The 22213-nt window shown below is 53.2% G+C and overlaps 3 protein-coding genes across 6 annotated transcripts; 1 reads left to right on the plus strand and 2 right to left on the minus strand.

Moving 5' to 3' along the window:
• Nucleotides 1-272: 272 nt before the first annotated feature.
• Krtcap2 (keratinocyte associated protein 2) lies at nt 273-3825 on the minus strand. Of its 4 annotated transcripts, none has more exons than XM_032897989.1 (5): nt 3691-3825; nt 3267-3418; nt 3062-3125; nt 1052-1118; nt 273-438 (listed from the first exon to the last, which is right to left on the minus strand). In XM_032897989.1, the coding sequence occupies exons 1-5, from the start codon at nt 3692-3694 to the stop codon at nt 318-320; spliced, it is 408 nt and encodes a 135-aa protein (XP_032753880.1). In that variant the 5' UTR covers nt 3695-3825; the 3' UTR covers nt 273-317. The 4 variants fall into 4 exon arrangements, with proteins under 4 accessions (XP_032753880.1, XP_032753879.1, XP_032753883.1 ...); XM_032897988.1 differs by having other exon boundaries at nt 3267-3421; XM_032897992.1 differs by having other exon boundaries at nt 3651-3822.
• Nucleotides 3826-4349: 524 nt separating this feature from the next.
• On the plus strand, nt 4350-16310 carry Trim46 (tripartite motif containing 46). Its single transcript, XM_032897993.1, has 10 exons — nt 4350-4495; nt 5789-6050; nt 6267-6610; nt 7639-7782; nt 7891-7986; nt 11161-11414; nt 11635-11756; nt 12734-13036; nt 13874-14171; nt 15199-16310. Exons 1-10 carry the CDS (start codon nt 4433-4435, stop codon nt 15590-15592), a joined length of 2280 nt encoding a protein of 759 aa, XP_032753884.1. The 5' UTR covers nt 4350-4432; the 3' UTR covers nt 15593-16310.
• A 724-nt stretch (nt 16311-17034) lies between these two features.
• Muc1 (mucin 1, cell surface associated) lies at nt 17035-21502 on the minus strand. The gene is made up of 7 exons (XM_032897995.1): nt 21369-21502; nt 19438-20576; nt 19286-19338; nt 19011-19144; nt 18779-18900; nt 18553-18702; nt 17035-17395 (listed from the first exon to the last, which is right to left on the minus strand). The coding sequence occupies exons 1-7, from the start codon at nt 21424-21426 to the stop codon at nt 17321-17323; spliced, it is 1731 nt and encodes a 576-aa protein (XP_032753886.1). The 5' UTR covers nt 21427-21502; the 3' UTR covers nt 17035-17320.
• Between the last annotated feature and the right edge of the window lie 711 nt (nt 21503-22213).

The raw sequence follows: 22213 nt of genomic DNA on the forward strand, positions 1-22213 counted from the left end.
CCACCCTCCTGTAGCACCTGTATAATGTGCACCCTGACATATGCACACACACGTTAATTAATAACAGCAATTTAAAACATCTACATTGGTTCTGAAAGGCAGGCCATCCTGTGTCATATACTCTTTAACCTCTCTCCCCATAGTTAAGGCCACGGATCTTTTTGCATTCTTCCTCCCCAATGACTCTCTTGTAAGTGGAGGACGCTGCAGTGCCTGCCCTGCTCAGGCACTGGCAGCTGCCCTGGGTCTGAGGTGGGTCTAACAGACACAGCTACAAAGAAGCGACTTTATTACTCGTTCTTATTCCTCATTCCCAGTCAGTTTCTCTTCTTGCTCTTGCCAGTGACTTTGGCCGGCGTGAGGGCTGGAGCTGTAGCCTGGTACAGAGTGGAGGATATCTTGTTGATGTAGTACAGACCAACCATGGAGAAGATGAAGCTAGGGCGTAAAAAGAAGTCATTATAACAACAGGCATGTTGCTAATAGAGCAGACACCAGCTTCGGGTAAAGAATTCAGATTTAGGCTTGGGAAATTAAGGACAAAAAAAATGGGGGCTGGGCTGGAGAGATGGCTCAGAGGTTAAGAGCACTGACTGCTCTTCCAGAGGTCCTGAGTTCAATTCCCAGCAACCACATGGTGGCTCACAACCATCTGTAATGGGATCTGATGCCCTCTTCTGGTGTGCCTGAAGACAGCTATAGTGTACACATAAAATAAATAAACCTTTAAAAAAAAGAATGGGGGCTGGAGAGATGGCTCAGTGGTAAGAGCACTGACTGCTCTTCCAGAGGTCCTGAGTTCAATTCCCAGCAACCACATGGTGGCTCACAACCATCTGTAATAAGATCTGATGCCCTCTTCTGGTGTGTCTGAAGACACAGTGTACTCATATATAATGAATAAATAAATCTTTTTTAAAAAAGGGAAAACAGAGGAGAAGGCCTGTGATGGGAAGGAAGGTAGGGGACATCAGAGGTGGATCTGGTACCACAATACATGGCATCATCGTACTGCTTGCCCAGCTATGAGATATGGCTGTGAGATACATACCAAGTGGTGACACAGACTCGGTGGATGAGGCCAGATGCGAAGAGTGCCAACAGCAAGCAGAGGAGAACTGGGGAGGCGAGAACAGGACAGGGAGCATCAGGGAGTGTTCAAAAGAGAAACGGAAAAGTAGGAGCAGTCTAGAGGCCTGTGAGGAACCTGCTTGAAAAGGAATGTCCTGGGGTTGGGGATTTAGCTCAGTGGTGGAGCGCTTGCGCAAGGCCCTGGGTTCGGTCCTAAGCTGGGGGGGGGGGATGGAAAAGGAATGTCCTGCTGGGCATGGGGACACCTTTCATCCCAGCACTAGAGGCAGAGGCAGACAGATCTCTGAGTTCAAGGCCAGTCTAGTCTACAGAGCAAGTTCCAGGACAGCCAGGGATACACAGAGAAACCCTGTCTAGAAAAAAAACAACACAAACAAAATAGGTTTGTCTTGATAAAAGCAGGGACGTCAATACCTTAACACTCGTTCAGAACACGAAGGGAAGATATGAGTGGTGTTTTGTTTTACTAGCTTGGCTCCAGTTCTCATTTAACTCCCTGGCCTCCCCACCTCCTCACACACACAAAAGAACGCTGAATGCGGTGGGTATATTGGCTAAGCAGCACGCTAGGCTAAGGCAGGAAGGATCACTTAAGCCAAGGAATTCAAGGGAAGGCCGGCCTGGGCAACACGGTGAGATCCTGCCTCAAAAGTAAATTAATAAACAAAATGTTCTAGAAGGGCGGAGAACAGGCTTGCCCCCACTATTTAGAAAAGAGAGGTATGGTCTCTCTAACAGAACAGGATGCGGGTGAGAGGGTGTAAGGAGGAAAGAAGTCCACCTGTCTGGCTGGAGCCTGAAGGGAAGGCAAAGAAGAGGAACTTTGTTTTCCCCACCTCAAGACAGGTTTCACTGTGTAGCTCTGGCTGCCCTGGAACTCATTCTGTAGATCAGGTTAGCCTTGACCTCCCAGAGATCTGCCTCCCTCTGCCTCTGCATGGAATACTGGGATTAAAAGCTTGTGCCACCATCGTCTGGCTGAAACATAAGGATTTTGTCATCCAACAGTTTCTTTTGGAATATAACAAACATGTGAGACAAAGTGGATGAGACAGAAGTTTTGAGCATGCTGGTGTCTGGAAACCTGTATCAGAAGGGCGAGGAAATGGATCGACAATGGCGGGCTTTGGCATTACTGCGTGAATCTTTGCTGGGCTACGCCTGCTTGAGTTTCCGAGCATGCGGCTTTCCAAGTGGTTTGGTCCTTAAGTCTCCATCAGATCTCTGTATGAACCATCTAACAAGATCACCACACACAGAAACTGACCTATCCGGGCTGCAGATGCACCTCAGTTGGTGGAGTGCTGGCCTAGCATGCTCAAAGACAGGCTCGACACCCAGACCCTCATGAACTAAGGTAGTGCTAATCTCAGGAGGCAGAAGGATCGAGGTTTAAAGTCATCCTCAGCTACATGGGAAGTTCAAGGCCAGTGTGGGCTACAGAAGAGAGGAGAGAAAGAGAGAGAAACCAAGGGAGGCAGACAGAGAGCTCTAACAGTTATTGTCTATTCTCCTTCAGTCAGGGGCCCTGCTCTTGGTAACATCCCAGTAAGCAGAGACTCACTCACTAATGCCAGCTCAATTTCACATCAGAATCCCTCAGTGGACTTGGTCTTGCTTTCTTTTCTCACAGGGACAAAGAATATCTTCCCAAGAATGCCTATCAGACATCAGCCCAAACTTCACTGTTCGCTTGAAACTTTCCTAGGAGCAGACCAAGTTTTCCTTTTTCTTTCTTTTCCTCTCCTCCCTGTCCCCTCCCCCCTCTTTGTGTGTGTGTGTGTGTGTGTGTGTGTGTGTGTGTGTGCGCACACGCTTCTCTTCAAGCTCTGATAAAATGCTTAATCTGAAAGCATCTTCTGTCTTCAAGATAGTTTTAAGCAAATGTATTTCTCCTTTACTAGGAAATTCAGCATCATGTTTGGGGCAGGTTTAAAAAGAGTTCAGTCAACTACTGAGTTTCACTTACTCTCAGGGAAGATTTTTGCTTGGAAGCCTTTACCAAAGACCAGATTCTCCAGATTATTGAAGGCCTGGGTTGACGGAATTAAGGAGAAACTTATGCAACAAGACAGGGCTGGGAAGCAGAGGAAATGCAAAACCCTTGCCACCCACCCCCACCCATCTTCTGTTCACACACCACCACCACCCCCCCTTCCAACGGTGGAAGATACAGTTAGGGAGAAGACGAAAAGGCCGGAGCCCAGCAGGCCCCCCTGAATGGTGAGCCACTCGGTGGAGGCCAACTGGCGGCTGTATATCTGCATGCCAGCGAAGAGCAGCAGGGACAGGAGGGAGGACAGCGCCAAGGAGGTCCCGGTACCGACTACTGGAGATGAGAAAAAGAGTCAGGCTAAGATTCACTCCGGAGCTCGACACCCCCAACCACTTCCAAGAGCTTCCAAGTGACCCACCCCCATCCCACGGCGACCTCCAGGATCCACCGGGCCCGTACACCCAAGTTCCCGCCTGTCCGGAGGAAATGCTAGTTCCCTGGAAATCAGGACACGTCAGCTTTACCAACGCTACCGGGAAAAGAGGGCTACCCCGATGCCCACCCCCGCTGGAGCAGCCCAGGCATCCGGCCGGTGCGGTTACCCATCACGCCCCGTCCGTGGGTCCAATCCGTGCCTCTGGAGAAAGAGGGGAGCCAAAGCCGGCCCGGTTGTCTGTACGCAGGCGTCGGGGCCAACGTGGACTTGCTTTACTTCTTCCTCTACCCGCCTTGGATGCAGCGCCCTCTTGCGGCAAGGAGGAAATAGTGCTCCGAAGAGCATTCTAAGCCACCGCCCTGCTTGCTCTCCAGCCTTCTGTACCCAGGTCATCGGCTGTACCTCTAGACAAGCTGTACTCATGTCTTTCAGTCATGATCCCATGACCTAGAGTCACCCGTGTCTTCACTGCTATTTATGCCATCTCCAGTACAACTTCATCAGACCTCCCTGCCCAACTCTGATGGCCTCAACGTCTCCCGAAGATATGTGCTACCCAAGATGTAGTGCTCTCCACCTGGAGTTCTTCCTCTGAAACCAGCTTCTTGCTTTGTGTGAGTAGTATGACTAGGAATCGATGCAACGTTCTAATAGAAGGAATGGTTCCTACCTCAAATACCCTTCCATGTTACCCACCCCCTAGACCGTTTTTGGAGAACCACGTGGGAAGAACTATTTCCCACCCCCTACCTCGACGGACGCAGTTCGAAGCTAGTCCCTGGAGCATGCGCAGTGATATCTAACCCTCCCCACCCCTCCCTACACCCCACCCGGCTCCTGCATTAAGCCCCGGGTTCGCAGCAGCAGCCAGGATCGTGCACCCGGGGGCGGGCGGGCACAGTAGGGCCATGGCTGAGGGTGAGGATATGCAGACCTTCACTTCCATCATGGATGCACTAGTCCGCATCAGTGTGAGTTAAGGTGGGGTCAAGGGGAAGGGAGGGCATGTAAAGGGTCGGGGCAAGCCAGATCCTTGAACAGGTGGGGGTCCAGGAAGAATATGGAATGTAGAGAGGGGATTAGTTAAGACAGAAATGACTGGGAGGGCGGAGATGTAGGTGTGCAGGGATCCTGGGGACAGCCGAGTGGTGAGTGCTTTAAAGACTCCCATTTGCTGGGTTGTAGGCAGCGAGAAGCTGCCCGGACCCAGCGGGTAGGCTTGGGGTAGCTGCCAGGCGTGCACCAGGGCTATGATAAGGGGCATGTATGAGCTTGGATTTTTTCCAAGAAACTGAGGACAGGTGGGGGGGTGTTGAAAAAGCCGCTCCTGGGTGCAGTTCCCAATTTGGACCCCTCCCGACCCCCCCCCTGCCACCCCCCCCGCGAGCTGCCGTGCAGCCTGCAGTTGCCATAGTAACCCGTGCTCGTCTCTCCCAGAGGCGGTGCCAACCCTGCTCCCCCCCACCACTTCCTTCCCCCTCCCTCCCTGTCCCTCCCTCCTTTGTGTCAGCTGCGCCCCTGACCGGGATGGCTGCGAAGAGAGGGACCAAGGTGAGGTGTGGGGGGTGGGGAATAGCCAGAAGACCCTTCACCAAAAGGGGGAGGGATACTTCCGGTGGGGAGGGGGCAGGTAGGCGGGGCGCTCCCCCCCCAGATTGGGCAAAGGGTTGAAGCAGGCTGAATTTCTCCACCAGATTGGGCCTGATAGCTCTAGTATAGGAGGCGAAGAGGAATGGGTTGGTTTTGGGAGACTGGAAGAAATAGAATTGAAGAATGGAGGATGGGTGCTGGGCGCCGGCCGGTGCCCAACGGGTTCAGAGAGCTAGCGCACCCTGGCCGCGGGGACCAGTCATGCGTCTAAGGTTGCTAGAGAAAGGGGCGGGGGGGACAGCACCCATCTGTAGAATGGGTGGTGCCCTTGAAATAAATGCCAGGAGCAGGCTGGTAATTCAGAGATGGAGGGATGGAGACAGGTGAGGCGGGAGGACTGCCTGCCAGCACTGCTGCAGCGGGAGTGATGGGGGTGGGGCGCGATGCTGGGGGAGGCCAGAGCTCCAACCATATCTTCTTGTTGGACCTTAAGCTCCCCAAGAGGGGAGCCGAAGCAGGAGACAGAGAGCTGGGAAAGTGTGTGAATCAACCAAGGTTCGGGTACTGGGCCGAAGCAGTAGGTAGCTTGTGCTGCCTTTACTGACAGCCAAGGGACCGGGCTGAGATTTGCCCAAGTGTCCTAGCTCTCACACAACCTCCTGGTCCCTCCACAGACAAGCATGAAGAACATGGAGAAGGAACTGCTGTGCCCAGTGTGCCAAGAGATGTACAAGCAGCCACTAGTGCTGCCTTGTACCCACAACGTGTGCCAGGCCTGTGCCCGAGAGGTTTTGGGCCAGCAGGGGTACATAGGCCATGGTGGGGATCCGAGTTCGGAGCCCACTTCTCCTGCTTCCACCCCTTCTACCCGCAGCCCCCGCCTCTCTCGGAGAACTCTCCCCAAGCCAGATCGCTTGGACCGGCTCCTTAAGTCAGGTGGGGCTGGGGCCTGTGGGATGGGGTGGGAATGTAGAAAGATGGAAAAGGGTCAGGGGCATCTGTCTGTCATTCTGGGGTGGACTACTTACTGCTTATCTGAATCCTAATGAGAGCGATCTCTGGCGCAATGAAATTCCACTTCTTAATTGAACAGATGTCGCCCACCCCCAGCCAGCTGTAATTCTCACCTCTACCTCCTGGGTCCATCCACAGGCTTTGGGACATACCCTGGGCGGAAGCGTGGTGCCTTGCACCCCCAGACGATCATATTCCCGTGCCCAGCCTGCCAGGGCGATGTGGAGCTGGGGGAGAGGGGCCTTTCCGGGCTTTTCCGAAACCTGACCCTAGAGCGAGTGGTGGAGCGGTACCGACAGAGTGTGAGTGTGGGCGGCGCCATCCTGTGCCAGTTGTGCAAGCCCCCACCGCTAGAGGCCACCAAGGGCTGCTCAGAGTGTCGAGCTACCTTCTGTAATGAATGCTTCAAGCTCTTCCACCCCTGGGGCACTCAGAAGGCCCAACACGAACCCACGCTACCCACCCTCTCATTCCGCCCCAAGGTGAGCCAGTTCTTGCAGTGTCTGAAGTGGGAGGGGCCACAGTGGTGCTGAACCAGGGGTTGGGGGTGGCTGGCGCGTGGGCTTCCAAAGTGGGGTAGGTAAGGTTTTGTGTGTGTGTGCGTGTACACGTGTGTGTGCAAGCACGCGCCCATGTGTGTATGTATGTGACAGAGTCTTAAGAGTTGGAGAGAGAGCTCTGTGATTAAGAGCTCTTCCAGAAAAATCCCATTTGTTTCCCTGTAATTCCAGCTTCCTGGGAATATATCACCTCTGGCCTCTTCTAGTGCCTGTACTTATATGCACATTTCTATACGTAGATACATACACATAATTCAAAATAAGATATTATGAAAAAAAAGGGACAGCACCTTGCCATATAGCCCAGGCTAGCCTTGAAGTCAGGGAAATTCCATTCTCTCCGTTTCCTGAGCGCTAGAATGAGGGACGTGCGCCATCATATCCGTCTTGCAGCCCGTGTCTCTCATACTGAACGAATGATTCAACATCTCTGAGTGTCTCATCTCACCAAGTGCGTAGAGATGAGGGAATCTACTCGGCAGTAACTGTACCTGCAGGGCTGTTGATAGGATCACAGGAGATGTTTGTTCCAACAAAGTCATCTGGCTAAGCATGGGGGCACATGTCTGGTCTCCGAACACTTGGAAAAGTGAATAAAGACTTGGAAGTTAAAGGCCAGCCTGGGTACACAGGAAAACTCTACCTCAAAAAAGTTGCTTATATGCAGGATGTCATTCTAGGAGTTGGGCGCAATGGTGAACAAAGGGGAACTATGTTATCATTGTTGCTACTACGGACATATGAAGGAGATGGAGGCAGTGCAAGGCCATGGCTTGGACAGTTCACAGATGCTTTAATTCCCGGCGTTCTCCATTAGGTGGCGCTAGGGAGCACCACCAGCTATTTGCAATTCCCTCTCTGACTGCTGGAGAGGGGCAAGCAATTGCTGGTAGGTCAGCATCCTCACACACACAAGTGGCTGACTATTTTATTCTCCTTTGTATCCCTAGGGTCTGATGTGTCCAGACCACAAGGAAGAGGTGACCCACTACTGTAAGACATGTCAACGACTGGTGTGCCAACTCTGCAGGGTACGGCGTACCCACAGTGGGCACAAGATCACACCAGTGCTCAGTGCCTACCAGGCTCTCAAGGTAAAGATCCCCTACTTACTCAGCCCTGGTGTTAACACCACCACACACCTCCTAATGACTTGCTTCTTGCAGAGCCAGGATGATGCCCACCTCTTTCTTTGCCCTTAGGATAAGCTAACTAAGAGCCTGGCATACATCTTGGGAAACCAGGACACAGTGCAGACCCAGATTTGTGAGCTGGAGGAGACCATCAGGCACACTGAGGTGAGGAAGGGCATGGGCGTGTGCCTTGGATCCCGCTTGGGTGGGCATAGACCATCGCCTTGCTGCCAGTGCAGAGCCCACAGGAGGAAGATGTGTGTGGGTGGAGGCTCTGATGAAACTTCATTGCTTCATTGGCAAGAACACCAGTACCCTGGGTTAGGCTGGAGCTGGGGCTGCAAGGAGCGTAGGAGGGCTAGAGCTGGGGCTAAGGAGCCCAAAGTTTCAGCATGAACACAGCCATGAAGCTAGGGTGGGGAAGAGCACTTTCTGTTAGGTTGTCTGAATTAATTAACCGGCAGTGGCAGTGGATGGCAGCCATGACATAGCCACCAGTATGCTGTAGCTAGTGCAAACGTGGATGTTGATGCAGTCGTGGCCTTTCTTATTTGGGTGAGTTATTAAAAGATTAAGACCATGAAGGAGCTAGGGTAAAATATGATCAATTAGTGTCATGGTGATTTCAGATTGTAATCACTAAAGGAACTATAGGTTCAGAAGGGGCACCAAGATAGCATCAAGATAGCAGGATTTTGTGGAGAAGGCTCTCCTTCACACATGGAGGTCCCGGAACAGTCTTGTTTGCCAGATGTAACTGGGGATGTGACCATGCATTCAGATGACCAGCTCTTTAAAGTAGCTCTCATCTTCCTCTAGTTTTTAGCCTTTCCCTGTTTGTCTCTTAGCAACATGGCCGGCATTGACTACACCAGCCCATAAGTCTGTTTATCTTGTCATTTCTTCACAAATCTATTGCCCTGTAATTGAAGGGGCCTGTGGTGGAACACGTGCATCTCCATCATGAGGCACATGAGGGCTGGAGAGACGAGGCAATGGTTAAGAGCACTGACTGGGGGTTGGGGATTTAGCTCAGTGGTAGAGCGCTTGCCTAAGCGCAAGGCCCTGGGTTTGGTCCCCAGCTCGAAAAAAAAAAAAAAAAAAAAAAAAAAAAAAAAGCACTGACTGCTCTTGCAGAGGACCCAGGTTCAGTTCCCCACACCCACATGGCAGCTCCTGATCATCTGGAATCTGCTCCAGGGGATCTGATATCTTCCTCTGGTCCTCAAGGGCTTCTGCACACATGTGGTATGTACACATACACACACACACACATACACACACACTCACACACACATACTCACACACACATACACACTCACACACACTCATACACACACTCACACACATACACACACTCACACACACAACACATACACACACTCACACACACTCACACACACATACACACACTCACATTCACACACACTCACATACACTCACACACATACACACACACACTCACATACACACAAATGAAATAAATATTTTTTTTTCTTTTCTTTTTTTCGGAGCTGGGGACTGAACCCAGGGCCCTGGGCTCGCTAGGCAAGTGCTCTACCACTGAGCTAGATCCCCAACCCCCGAAATAAATATTTTAAATAAAATATTTAAATAAATAAATATGTAGAAAGAAGAGGGATATTTTCTGCTGCATTAGAGCATGGTCAATGCCCAAAGTCCCCACAACAATAAAACAGAAAAATGGCTGGAAAAATAAATTAAAAAATTTTAAGTTAAAAATGTAACTGCAGTGGTCTGGAGAGATGGCTCAGCAGTTAAGAGCACTGACTGCTCTTCCAGAGGTCCTGAGTTCAATTCCCAGCAACCACATGATGGCTCCATAAAGGGATCCGTTGCCCTCTTCTGGCAGGCAGGTGTACATGCAGACAGAGCATGACTAAATTAAAAATAAATAAGTATTTAAATAAATATTTAAAATGTAACTATATTATTTTTAAATTAAAAAAATTAATCAGGTGTTAGGAATGTGTGTATGTGGGGTTGGGGATTTAGCTCAGTGGCAGAGCAAGCGCAAGGCCCTGGGTTCGGTCCCCAGCTCCAAAAAAAAAAAAAAAAGAAAAGGAATGTGTGTATGTGTGTATCTGTGAGTGCGCCCCATGTGGAGGGGGTGCCATGGAGTCCAGAGGTATTGGTCCCCTGGAGCTGTCCTCACAGGTGCCTCAGCTACCTTTGACAGATGCTAGGAACTTGCTCAGTCTGAGGTCTGGAGAGATGGCTCAGTGGTTAAGAGCACTGACTGCTCTTCCAGAGGTCCTGAGTTCAAATCTCAGCAACCACATGGTGGCTCACAACCATCTGTAATGGGATCTGATTCCCTCTTCTGGTGTGTCTGAAGACAGTGACAGAGTGACAGTGTACTCACATACATAAAATAAACAATTTTTAAAAATGTAATTAGTAAAGTCTGGAGAGTTGGCTCAGCAGATAAGAACACTGGCTGCTTTTCCAGAGGACCCGGGTTCAACTCCCAGCACCCACATGGCAGCTCACTGCTATCTGTAACTCCAGTTTCCAGGTTTCTGACACCCTCACACAGACATACATGTAGGCGTAACACCAATGCACAAAAAATATAAATAAATTATATATTCAAAATTATAAAAACTAATTAATTAAACTTTTAAGTGGGTCACTGGGTCTTATGCTGTGATCCCAAGACTGAAGAAATTGCAGCAGGGGGAATCTCTCTTCAGTACACATTGAGTTCAAGGTCAGCCTGGGCTCCATGAAACCCTGTCTCTTATAGAGATCCCCAGACAAAGGCTGGAAAGAGAAATCAGTGGGGTAGGAGCACTGGTTGCTCTTTCAGAGGACCCAGGTTCGATTCCGAGCACCCACATGGCGGCTCACAACCATATGTAGTTCCAGGGTATCCGATGCCCTCTTCAGGTCTCCACAGGTACCAGGCATACATTTGGTCCTCATACATGCATAGAGGCAAAACCCCTATCCACATAAAAATACTTTTTAAAAGATTCCAAGTAGGTATAAAATTAATAGGACCTTTGTACTATTGTCCTGTATTAATTTAGGTTTCCTAGATGAAGCCAACAATCTAGGAAATAGAAGGGGCTTGCTTCTCTCTAGCCTCCAGTTAAGATGTGAGCATTCAGAAAGCGTACAAACGGTGAGGCGGTGACCATAGCTGCAATGTAGGTGCTTTGCCAGTCATGATCCTGGCCCAATGGAACCAGATAGGTGCAACCAACTAAATTCCATAGGATGGTATGGTGTGTAGTCTTGGGGACCGGGTGCGAGTACTGCCTTCAAGATGCTAGTAAGTCACTCATCCTTTGGGTGTTGCTTCTTGGACAGGTGAGTGGTCAGCAGGCGAAAGAGGAGGTGTCCCAGCTGGTTCGGGGACTAGGGGCTGTGTTGGAAGAGAAGCGAGCCTCACTTCTTCAGGCCATCGAAGAGTGCCAGCAAGAGCGTTTATCCCGGCTCAGTGCCCAGATCCATGAGCACCAGAGCCTGCTGGATGGCTCCGGTTTGGTGGGCTACGCCCAGGAAGTTCTTAAGGAAACAGACCAGCCTTGCTTTGTACAAGCAGCCAAACAGCTGCATAACAGGTACACAAGGGTCCAGGCTCCAGGGAGGTGGGCATTATGGGTGTAGCTAATGCCTAGGACAGTAGCTAGAATACATGGCTAGAGCTTCAAGGAGTTTCATTTGGTCAGACTGATGCTGAGGTAGACCTGAAGCAGTGGCTCTAGGGATAGGTAGGGCAGGATGACAGGGTGGGGTTACTGCCCACCTGGCAATGCCTGACCCTTGCCTACTCCGTTCTAGGATTGCCCGAGCCACTGAGGCCCTCCAGACATTCCGGCCAGCTGCCAGCTCCTCCTTCCGTCACTGCCAGCTGGATGTGGGACGGGAGATGAAGTTGCTGACAGAGCTTAACTTCCTGAGAGGTAAGGAGCTAGCCAGGCCCGCATCCAACCAGAGCCTTCTTCCCTTTCCCCCCTGCAGCGGACCCGGGGGGCAGTGCCCACCAGGGACCTCCTGGCCTCCTGCCTGGCCTGGCCAGCCACTCCCACCCAGCCAACCCTGCCACACCCACACCATCCTACCGCGCTCAGCGCTGCTTCTCCCTCTCTCTTTGTAGGCTGTGGCCACCGCGGACTCTGCTCCGGAGCACCCCAGGCAAGTCAGCAGCCCTGCCCTGGGGGCCCTGCCACCCCCGGGCCCCTCCCTGTTCCTCTCCCTGTACTCACACACAGCCTGGCCACCCACGTATTGCTTCCTTCTCTCCTAATGTACCCTGAATTCTTGGTCCTCCACTTGCCTTCCTTAGGCTGTTGCCTGATCCTTCTGACCTTTCGTTATCTCAACCCTTGCCCTCTGAACTTTCATTCTCTTCCTCTTGACCTACATGCACCGCTCTGCTAGCAAGCTTGCTCCCCTCTGCCTCCTTCCTGTTTTCCGTCTTGCTGACCCCGTTACCTCCCTGCCAACCCTTATACATCCCTTCCTGCTCAGGGCTCTCTTGCCTGGGTTCCAGTGGCCTTTGCCTGCCTCGTTCTGGGGCATCTTCTTACCTCAAAGAATCTCAGCAGTAAGGGCCCTCAGAACTCATTTGGTCTGATGCTGTCATTTGACTGAAGAAAAAAACTGAGGCCCAGAGAGGGAAAGTGGCTCACTTCAGGCCAAATTAGGGTAGTGGCAAACTAGGACCAGAGTTCAGACTCCTGCCCCTGCCCAGCACTCGCCCACTTCTCTTTACTTTGGGCCCTGCCTTGCTCACCCAGTGCCTAGAAAGTTCCTTTCCCCAGCTCCCTCACCTACACTCACCCCCCGGCTGCCGCTGCTTCCTCTTTCCTGCCTGCCCCCACTCTCCCTGCCAGGCCAGTGGCCAGGCCCTGATTGACCCCGTTGTCTCTCCCAACAGTGCCCGAGGCACCTGTCATCGACACCCAGCGCACCTTTGCCTATGATCAAATCTTCCTGTGCTGGCGGCTGCCCCCTCACTCACCACCTGCCTGGCATTACACTGTGGAGTTCCGGCGCACAGATGTCCCCGCCCAGCCAGGCCCTACACGCTGGCAGCGACGGGAGGAGGTGAGGGGCACCAGTGCCCTCCTGGAGAACCCTGACACGGGCTCTGTGTACGTGCTGCGTGTCCGTGGCTGCAACAAAGCTGGCTACGGAGAGTACAGTGAAGACGTGCACCTGCACACCCCCCCAGCACCTGGTGAGTACACAGAAAGGTAGCTTCATGTGGTGAGCGGAGATGAACAGCCTGTACCTCAGACGGTACAGGATGGCCCAAGTCCTCAGCTCATTCCCAGCGGGCACTGGAAAAGCAATGCAATGCAATCTATATGATTTGTACAATTTAACGTGTGAGTTGTACTCACTTCCTCTACAGCTAGACTGCCCGGGGTTCAAAACCCACCTTTGCCCCTTGACAACTCTGTGTCTTGAGCCACATTTTTCTCCTTCTCTGAACTTCAGAGTCCCCTTCTACAGAAGTAATAATATTTAATAGAGTGGTTTGATGACGAGACCCTTATTAAGTGGTACATTCTGACTTACAGCAAGTTGATGTTAGGGGAGAGGCTCACCCAGAGTGCTCGGCACTCAGGTAAAGGGCAACAGAGTCAGGGCTGGGTTCAGGGGTCAGGAATGGGCACCAGAGCGTGGGATGGAAGGTTCAGGTCAATGGCGTTAGGAATGGGACCAGGTGGAGCAGGACAGTCGTGGAGATGGCCCATGGGGCAAGTCATAGAGAATGGGTTGCAGAAACACTGAGTCAGCTAAAGATGGGACACTGTGTTCTCTACCCATTAGTCCACTGCGGCTGCTCCTGGCTTCCCATATCTCTTTGGGATGCCTCTCTCTTCCCTATGTCTCTATTTCAGTTTCCCACGCCCTATTCCCCTGGGCCCCTGCCAGCTCCTGCTAACTGAACTCCTTGACAACTCATTCCCTATGCCCAAAATTCCCAATGTTTGTGCTGACACTCCACAATCCCCAGTGCCGGTGTGTCCCTGAAATCCTTCCTTCTGTCTTAACCTCCTGCTTCCAGTCCTGCACTTCTTCCTCGATGGCCGCTGGGGTGCAAGCCGAGAGCGGCTAGCCATCAGCAAGGACCAGCGGGCGGTGCGGAGTATCCCAGGGCTTCCCTTGCTGCTGGCTGCTGAGCGGCTGCTCACAGGCTGCCACCTGAGTGTGGACGTGGTCCTGGGGGATGTGGCTGTGACCCAGGGCCGCAGCTACTGGGCCTGTGCCGTAGACCCTGCCTCCTACTTGGTCAAGGTGGGCGTCGGGCTGGAGAGCAAGCTTCAGGAAAGCTTCCAGGGTGCCCCGGATGTGATCAGCCCCAGGTCAGGCCCTTCTGCAAGGGGGGGAATGAAGCCCTGGGGAAGGAGCTGGGGGTGGCGAGGGTGGTGACGGGTATCCAGACTTGCCTAGGTGGGACTGGGGCTGGGTAAGAACAAGTAGCATGGAAGCCGGCCTAAGAGGCTTGTGGATGGAAGAGATGTGGGCTCGGCAGAAGGGACTTTGAGGGCTGCTTTCAGAGTGTACGGCTGGGGAAAGGTTGAGAGAAAGCAGAGCCGTTACTTCTTCCTTCCACCTGTCACTCAGGACCAGTACACCACCGTCTACACGCCCATGTCCTGTCCCTCTGTCACTTGGGACCAGCACACCACCCGTCTACGCCCCCATGTCCTGGCCCCCAGCACCTTATTTCCATGAAAAGTTTCCCCCGAGACCTCCTTCACCTGCCTCTTTCTCAGCATCTCCAAGTTCTCCCCTTAAACAAATCTCCACAGCCTTCCTTGCATCCCGATGTCTCATTAAAATCTCCCCCCATCTCTCCCCTGAACCCTATCTTCCCAGCCCTCTTATCATTCAGCACCCCATTGACACAAACTTCCTTTGGAATTCTGTCGACCCCAGTCCTGTATCCCTCTAACATCCTGATACCAGTGCATCTTCATCGCTCTTCCAACATCCTCGCTCTGCTCCTGCCCTCACACCGCCGTGTCTTAATCACAGTGATCTCATCCTTCCAACGGTCCCAGCTGCCAAAACTGTATCCCTAACCTGATTTCCCTCCCACCAAGATTCTCAGCACCGTCCATCCTGACAAGGCCCACATTTCTCCAGTGGGCTGTAGCAACACCCATCCCTTCCTCCCCTCGACACCTCTCTCATGCACTCTCCTTTCCTGCACAGGCTAAAGCCTCAAGCCTGACAATCTAACCCCTCAACATGTATTCTCCATAATACCTGCATCCTTTTGCCCCGCCTCCAACCTGCCAACTTTCCAACATCTCAGCTCCTTGATTCCACTCGTTCCCTTCCTCTGCCTCTCAACATCTTTCCTCTGGATTCCCACTCACGCAGATATGACCCGGACAGCGGGCACGACAGCGGTGCAGAAGACGCTGCAGTGGAGGCCTTGCCGCCCTTCGCTTTCCTGACCATCGGCATGGGCAAGATCCTGCTGGGCTCCGGAGCAAGTTCAAATGCAGGGCTGACAGGGAGAGACGGCCCGGCAGCTGGCTGCACAGTGCCTCTGCCACCTCGCCTAGGCATCTGTTTGGACTACGAGCGGGGGCGGGTTTCCTTCCTGGATGCTGTGTCCTTCCGCGGGCTCCTGGAGTGCCCCCTGGACTGCTCAGGGCCTGTGTGCCCTGCCTTCTGCTTCATTGGGGGTGGCGCTGTACAGCTGCAGGAGCCCGTGGGCACCAAGCCTGAGAGGAAAGTCACCATTGGGGGCTTTGCCAAGCTGGACTGAGCCTTTCAGGCCCCCTTTTCAGACCTAAGCTCTGCTCCCCAAGCCTCTGGGCATCGGGTTGTTTACCCAGCAGCTTCTCCCCCCAGACTTTTCCTAACCACGTGGCCCTGCCCCATACCTTGCCAGCTGTGTCTTCCCAGGGAAGCCCTGGGAACTCTCCTCTGCTTATCTCTGGATGTCCTTCATTCTCTGTGTTACCTGTTGGCCTTGGCCCTTGGCCCTGCCTTTGGCATTTTAACCAAGGCATAGAAAGCCCCATTCCATCTCTGTCTGGTGCTCCCGTGGCCTATTGGGAGGGGGGGCACCTGGAACAGTGGGTATGATCAACAACTGCCCTTTGCCATGTCAAGCCCCTCTCCCCATTGATGCTGACACAGCCTCGGCAGCCAGGCTCTGAGCCTCCCCACTGAGAGGGAGGAGAACCTATCCTGTTTTATTTGGGTCCCTATACCTTCCAGCTGCATGTCCCTTCTGTCCCTTTTCTCTTGCATGCTTTACCTATCCAGCACCCATGCCAACGTGCCAAGTCTCCCATGGGAACTCAGTTAAGACTGGTGTCCCCATCGGGTTGGGCCAAGTTAGGCCTCTGGTGCCTGCTACTGTCTCCCTACAGTGGGCATCACTGGCCTGTGCTGAGCAACAGCTGTAATTTTCATGGTTTATAAACAATAAACTGTGACACCAGGCACACATTCCTGGTAATTTCCGGTTCGACTGACACCTAAGGGCAGGAGGTCCCTAACTGAAGTGCGCTCAACCGACTTTCACCGCCAGGGGGCGCAGCACGGACTGCTAGGCTAGAACTTTACCTTCAGCACCTGGACCTCAGCTCTGGACCCTGAGGGGATGTGGCTAAGGGCGTGGCATGGTGCCGAGACCTAAAGGGGTCAGGGAACTAGAACCACTTCCCCATTCCGAGGGTGCCAGAGAGCCCACCCAGAGGCAGTGGCGGGTGAGGTGGCTGAGAGCCAAGGCCTGGTGCCAACAGCTCCCGGATCTGACCCAGCCCTGTCTTATCACAGAGGTGTTGACTCTGCTACTGTTATCTGTGGTCCAAGGATTTGCTTCACACCTGGCCAGCTAAGAATAGAGCTGCTTTAAGGGCACTATGCCAGTCGGAGAGGGGCCTGGGCTGGCCTCAGAAGAGACAGTTATGGCGCGAGTTGAGGCCAGGTCTGGGGCAGGCCCACTGGAGCCAGCCTAGGTTTCATTTCCTCCTTCCTCCAGGGCCGCAGGCATAGGAGAGAGGCAATTCGTGGGTTTTTTCTCAGGCCATCTCTGAGTACCTGTGTCACCTCTTCCCCATATCCCTGTTGTTTTCAAATGCACTCAGCCCTCCGCCACTCTGTGGCTCCTGGCCTTCAAGGAGTCCTCCCACAAAGACCCCTTCCAGGCCCCTCCTAGCTGTTCTGATCCAAGAGCTGCAGATGAAGAACCACAGCTGGCATAACTAACAGGAAGTCATCTTTTATTCAGCCACGTTTGGGTCCCATCTCCAGGTTTTCTAGTCCAGTCCTGAGAACCACCACTACCCCAGTGTCCCTCAGGGCAGGGCTGGGCTTCACCAGGCTAACGTGGTGACAAAGCCTCTGAGGAAGGCTGTGATCAGCCTATCAGGAGTCCTGGCTCACCAGCCCAGATCAGAGTGCAGGGGTCTGGCAGTGACCACGGAGGGAGTGGACTGCCGGAGCCGACTGCCGCTGCCCGAGTGGGTAGGGTGACTTGCTCCTACAAGTTGGCCGAAGTGGTTGCCACAGCCGGGTTGGTGTAAGAGAGACCACTATTGCCATTGCCTGTCGAAACCTGAGTGGAGGGGAAAGAAATTGAAGGTAAAAGAATCTTCCAGGTAGGGCTGGAGAGATGGCTCAGCGATTAAGAGCACTGTCCGCTCCTCCAGAGGTCCTGAGTTCAATCCCCACAAACACATGGTGGCTCACAACCATCTGTAATGGGATCCGATGCTCTTTCTGGTGTGTCTGAAGACAGTGACAGTGTACTCATATAAAATAAATCTTTTTTTTTTTTTTTTCCGGAGCTGGGGACTGAGCCCAGGGCCTTGTGCTTGCTAAGCAAGCACCTTAACCCTGAGTTAACTTCCCAACCCCAAAATAAATCTTTTAAAAAAATCTTCCAGGTAGGAAACAATGGCACCTGGGACTAGGGGCCTGACAAGCTCTCAAGGGGTTAATTCAGTGTGCACCGGCTGGCCCCAGAGCAGCCAGGTGACTGTAAACACACAACTCCACGGTCCCCTCCCCCCCTTGGCAGTGAGTCCCTAGCCCTCTCCAAGGCCCCGCCTGTCTTTCTCTCCTTTTATTTTTTGATCTTCTGGACCAAAGGGGCGGTGTGTGTGTGTGTGTGTGTGTGTGTGTGTGTGTGTGTGTGTGTGTGTGTGTGTGTGTGTGTAGATCTGGAGGAGGAGGATAGTGGTTTGAGAAAAGGGCTTTCTCGTCTCTTTTCCCACCCACCGGCCTTTCCGTCTCAGGTGACCACAGTAATTATTTACCAGATTCTGTAGGAAAAGGCCTGAGGGAGGGGAGAGAGGGAGCTTGCGTTCTTTCCTAAAAACTCCCAAGAACTCCCTCAGCACTCTCTAGCTAGAGGAAACTTCTTTTTCACCAGAGCCTTCCCACCCCAGCTTTCTGTAGCTACTCCCCGACCCCTAGGAAGCCAGAGGGAATGCGGGGGCTCCCGGGGACAGCACCCCTCACTTCACCTCTGGGCATCCGAATCAGCACAAATGGTGCAGACAGCAAGGCTTTTCTGGGAAATCGGGTAGGGCAGACGTTTCTTTTTTTTCTGTAGTCTCCCAAGGAGCCTTTTCTGTCTGACCCCCAGGATTCTGCCTCCATTCCCAACCGTGCTGGGCCTTCTACTGCTCACCCCTCTGGAGCTCCTCCGGTTTCCCAAGTACCCCTTCAGAAGCCCCCACCCAGTCCACCCTGTGGGACACACTTTACCTCCTCATAGGGGCTACGTTTGGTACTGGCAGGGGGCACATAGCGCCCGTGAGTGTGGTAGGTAGGATATTCACTCATAGGATGGTAGGTGTCCCGGGTTGGAAAGAGGTCCAGCTGTCCATAGCTCTTTCTGCGGCACTGGCACAATGCCTGGGGAGACAGGAGATTGTCTGGGCCAATGGGATTCATTTACCAGGGGTGACACCGCAGAAGGACTGAGACTTACCAGGGCAATGAGATAGACGATGACCAAAGCCACCAAAATACAGACCAGTACCAGCAGGGCAATGCCCCAACCTGGTACCCCAGGCCAAGACTGGGCAGAGGAAGGGAACTGCATCTCACTCACTAGAAGGGAAAACAGTGGTCAGGGAAGTCCCCAAAGGAGGTGGATTTCCCACTCCCAGCACCAAAGGTAAACAGGTGGTGCCAGGGTGCAGCTGGGGCTGTCACCTCACCATTGACTTCCGAGATAGTCAGATTATAGTCAGCTGCCTCCTTCTTATGTTGTACGAGCTGTGACTTCACTTCAGAGGCACTGAAAGTGCCCTCCCGGAAAATCATAGTCGATGCTACCACCACCGAGCCTGACCTGGTCGCAGGAAATAGGGGGCTCAGACCGACTCTCTGCTTATAGCTCACCATCCCCACCCCACCCGTCCCACCCCCATCCCGGACATCACAAAGTCTCGGGACTGTCCATCCCTCCCACAGGGCAAATCCAGAATTATACCTGAACTTGATAGTAGAGACCCCCAGAAAGTCTCCGTTAAAAACCTGCAGAAACTGGGATAAGAGGAGAAGACTCGGGTTTAATGTAAAAGATTTGTGTGGTCCCAAAGAGCTATATCAGGGCAGCATGGCCGAGACCAGGCTGATACCCACCAATCCGGAAATGTTCCTCTTCAGTTCTTGGTAGTAGCGGGAGCTGGGGTCTTCCAGGGAAGAATTAAATGGGTGGTTCTGAATGTAAAAAGACAACGAGAAGAAGGAGACCCCAACAGACAACTGGGGTGAGCTGTTACTGGAGAAGGTAGGGAAGAGCGCTGTGCTGTAGTAAGAGCTGCTGCTAATAGTACTGTGGCTGGAGATGTCAGGGATGGTAGGAGAGATGGGCTGCTGACTTGGAACTGAAGACTGAGTGTCATTGCGGACTGGAGTTGTGGCCACCGCAGAGGTATCATGGGCTGGACTGGTGGCTGAGCTCAATGCAGACCTGGTAGTTGGGACCATGATGCCATTGTGGGTTGGAGTGCTAGCTAAGTCTGATACAGCCTTGGTGGTTTGGGTGGAAGCACCACTGTGAACTGGAGTGCTGGAGGAGTCCAATATAGGGCTGGTGGCTGGGGACGAGGTGCCACTGTGGATTGCAGTGCTGGTGGAGTCCCCTGGAGGGCTGGTGGCTGAGGAAGAGGTGCCACTGGTGACTCCAGTGCTGGTGGAGTCCCCTGGAGGGCTGGTGGCTGGGGACGAGGTGCTACTATGAACTGGGGAGGTGGTGGAGTCCACTGGAGGGCTGGTGGCCGGGGAGGCACCATTGGGGACTGCAGTGCTGGAAGAGTCCCCTGGAGGGCTGGTGGCTGGATCTGAGTCACCACTGAGGACTGCAGAGCTGGTGGAGTCCCCTGGAGGGCTGGTGGCTGGGGGCGAGGTGCTACTATGAACTGGGGAGGTGGTGGAGTCCACTGGATGGCTGGTGGCTGAGGAAGAGGCACCACTGGGGACTGCAGTGCTGGAGGAGTCCCCTGGAGGGCTGGTGGCTGGGGGTGAGGCACCACTGAGGACTGCAGTGCTGGTGGAGTCCGCTGGAGGGCTGGTGGCTGAGGAAGAGGCACCACTGGGGACTGCAGTGCTGGAGGAGTCCCCTGGAGGGCTGGTGACTGAGGAGGAGGCACCACTGGGGACTGCAGTGCTGGAGGAGTCCCCTGGAGGGCTGGTGGCTGAGGAGGAGGCACCACTGGGGACTGCAGTGCTGGAGGAGTTCCCTGGAGGGCTGGTGGCTGAGGAGGAGGCACCACTGCGGACTGGAGTGATAGTCGATGTTAAGGAAACTGCTGGTGTCCTGAGATAAGGTGACACTATTTTTCTGACTTGGAAGGGCAGGAAAACCTGAGCCAGAGTGGAAGGTGAGGGGGTTTCATGCCCACAGCACCAATCAACAGAGTTGGACACTGGGTTGCTTGAGATAGCATGTGTGATGTTTTAGTTCTGGCTAGAGCCAGAAGTTTAAAAAAAAAAAAAAAAAGAGGGGGGGGGAGAAAAAAAAAACCTACTGGGTTAATGAATAAAATCAGAGCAAGAAGAAAAATATAAACTCCGAAACCAAAGTAACCCCGGAAGGAAGGGGGTCAGGTTAACATCAGGTAGTCCTAGGTTTGCCTTCATCCTTCCTGACAGCCTCCCTCCTCAAAGGTCTCACCTCTGCTTCTGGCTCATCCACTCCTCTACTGCTTATCTCTGAGACAAGTATTCATACTGTACCCTAGGCTGGCCTTGAACTCTCTATGAACCCGAGTGTCCTGAGTGTGGGAATTGTAGACTGGAACCACTGCACCCGGCCCCGTTCTTCCACTCCGGAGCTGGAGCTGCTTCTCCTGACGCAGCCTCTCTTCTCTACTCCCCACGAAGAGCATTTGCCTACTCTGGTGCCCACTCTCTTGGGGGAGTCACCTCTTCTCAGCCTCCTTCCTTAGCCTCTTTCGCTCCGGCACATACTGGGCTATCCCTGAGTGGATGGCCACTTATGACTCTCATTGTGCCAGAAAGACTGAGTCCCACCTGAACAGTGCAGCCCCTCCCCACCTTGTACCTCTCACCTTTTAGGCTTGCTAGAAGTAGCAGCAGGAGGAGAGGAACCCGTATGCCCGGGGTCATGGTGGTGGTGAACAGGCGGGAAGGGGGTAGAAACAGACTCAAGGCTGGCGCTGCGTGTGTGCGCTGGAACAGGGCTGGTGCCTGCTGCTTTATACCAGTCCCCCTCCCGCCCTAGGCACAGTCAGAGCAGGTGACAGGTAACAAAACTCCACCCCCTCCCCTTTTCTTTCCTCCTCCTCCCCAGTCATTCCTGTGTAGGGTACTTGGGCTCCAATCACTCAACCATATGACAACCTGTTTATTCTCCATTTGGCCTCCCACTTTTACCAACCACTCTTTGAGTACCCCAAGTGTGTATGTGGAGGAAATCTGGGGGCCCCTGGCTCTGGTTTTAGTCCCAGAGCAACAGCCAAGAAGAGTAAGGAAAACACAGAAAGGCCCTGGACAACAAGGAAGCCCGTTTCCCCCCCCCGATCCCTTTTCCTATTCTCTGAGGATCCTTAAAACCACTTCTCATAAGTCGAGAGGACATAAGGGGCTGGATTATAGTGGACAGGTCGCTGGTTTTAGCGTCCCCCCCCGCCACTTCCCGGAACAGCCCCACCCTGCTGACCGCTCCCTGTACTCTGAAAACCACAGTCCCCGCCCCTGCCAGACTTTCCAGTAGCCTGGGTCTCTCTTTGGCTTTCTCCCGAGAAAGGCGATGGGGGAAATTTCCACTTAAAAAGGACGAAACTCGGGCTCCACTGAAGCCTAAGGTCCTTCCTACCCAACCCTCCACCTTGAGTGGCAGGCTGACCAGTCCTTCTACCCGGAAACGCCTGCCCTCTAGTGGTCACCGCGAGCG

The sequence above is a fragment of the Rattus rattus genome, chromosome 3 (genome assembly GCF_011064425.1).
Source record: "Rattus rattus isolate New Zealand chromosome 3, Rrattus_CSIRO_v1, whole genome shotgun sequence".
NCBI classification, from domain to species: domain Eukaryota; kingdom Metazoa; phylum Chordata; class Mammalia; order Rodentia; family Muridae; genus Rattus; species Rattus rattus.

Coding starts and splice junctions, on each gene's coding strand:
- Krtcap2 (XM_032897988.1), bottom strand. Junction 3,126..3,266: donor TTTTCGTCTTCTCCCTAACT/GTATCTTCCACC, acceptor CCGTCAACCCAG/GCCTTCAATAATCTGGAGAA. Junction 439..1,051: donor CGAGTCTGTGTCACCACTTG/GTATGTATCTCA, acceptor TTTACGCCCTAG/CTTCATCTTCTCCATGGTTG.
- Trim46 (XM_032897993.1), top strand. CDS start 4,433: ATGGCTGAGGGTGAGGATATGCAGACCTTCACTTCCATCATGGATGCA. Junction 4,496..5,788: donor ATGCACTAGTCCGCATCAGT/GTGAGTTAAGGT, acceptor GTCCCTCCACAG/ACAAGCATGAAGAACATGGA. Junction 7,987..11,160: donor AGACCATCAGGCACACTGAG/GTGAGGAAGGGC, acceptor CTTCTTGGACAG/GTGAGTGGTCAGCAGGCGAA.
- Muc1 (XM_032897995.1), bottom strand. CDS start 21,426: ATGACCCCGGGCATACGGGTTCCTCTCCTCCTGCTGCTACTTCTAGCA. Junction 20,577..21,368: donor ACTTCTAGCAAGCCTAAAAG/GTGAGAGGTACA, acceptor CTATCACTCCAG/TCCGCAGTGGTGCCTCCTCC. Junction 19,339..19,437: donor AGAGGAACATTTCCGGATTG/GTGGGTATCAGC, acceptor CTCTTATCCCAG/TTTCTGCAGGTTTTTAACGG.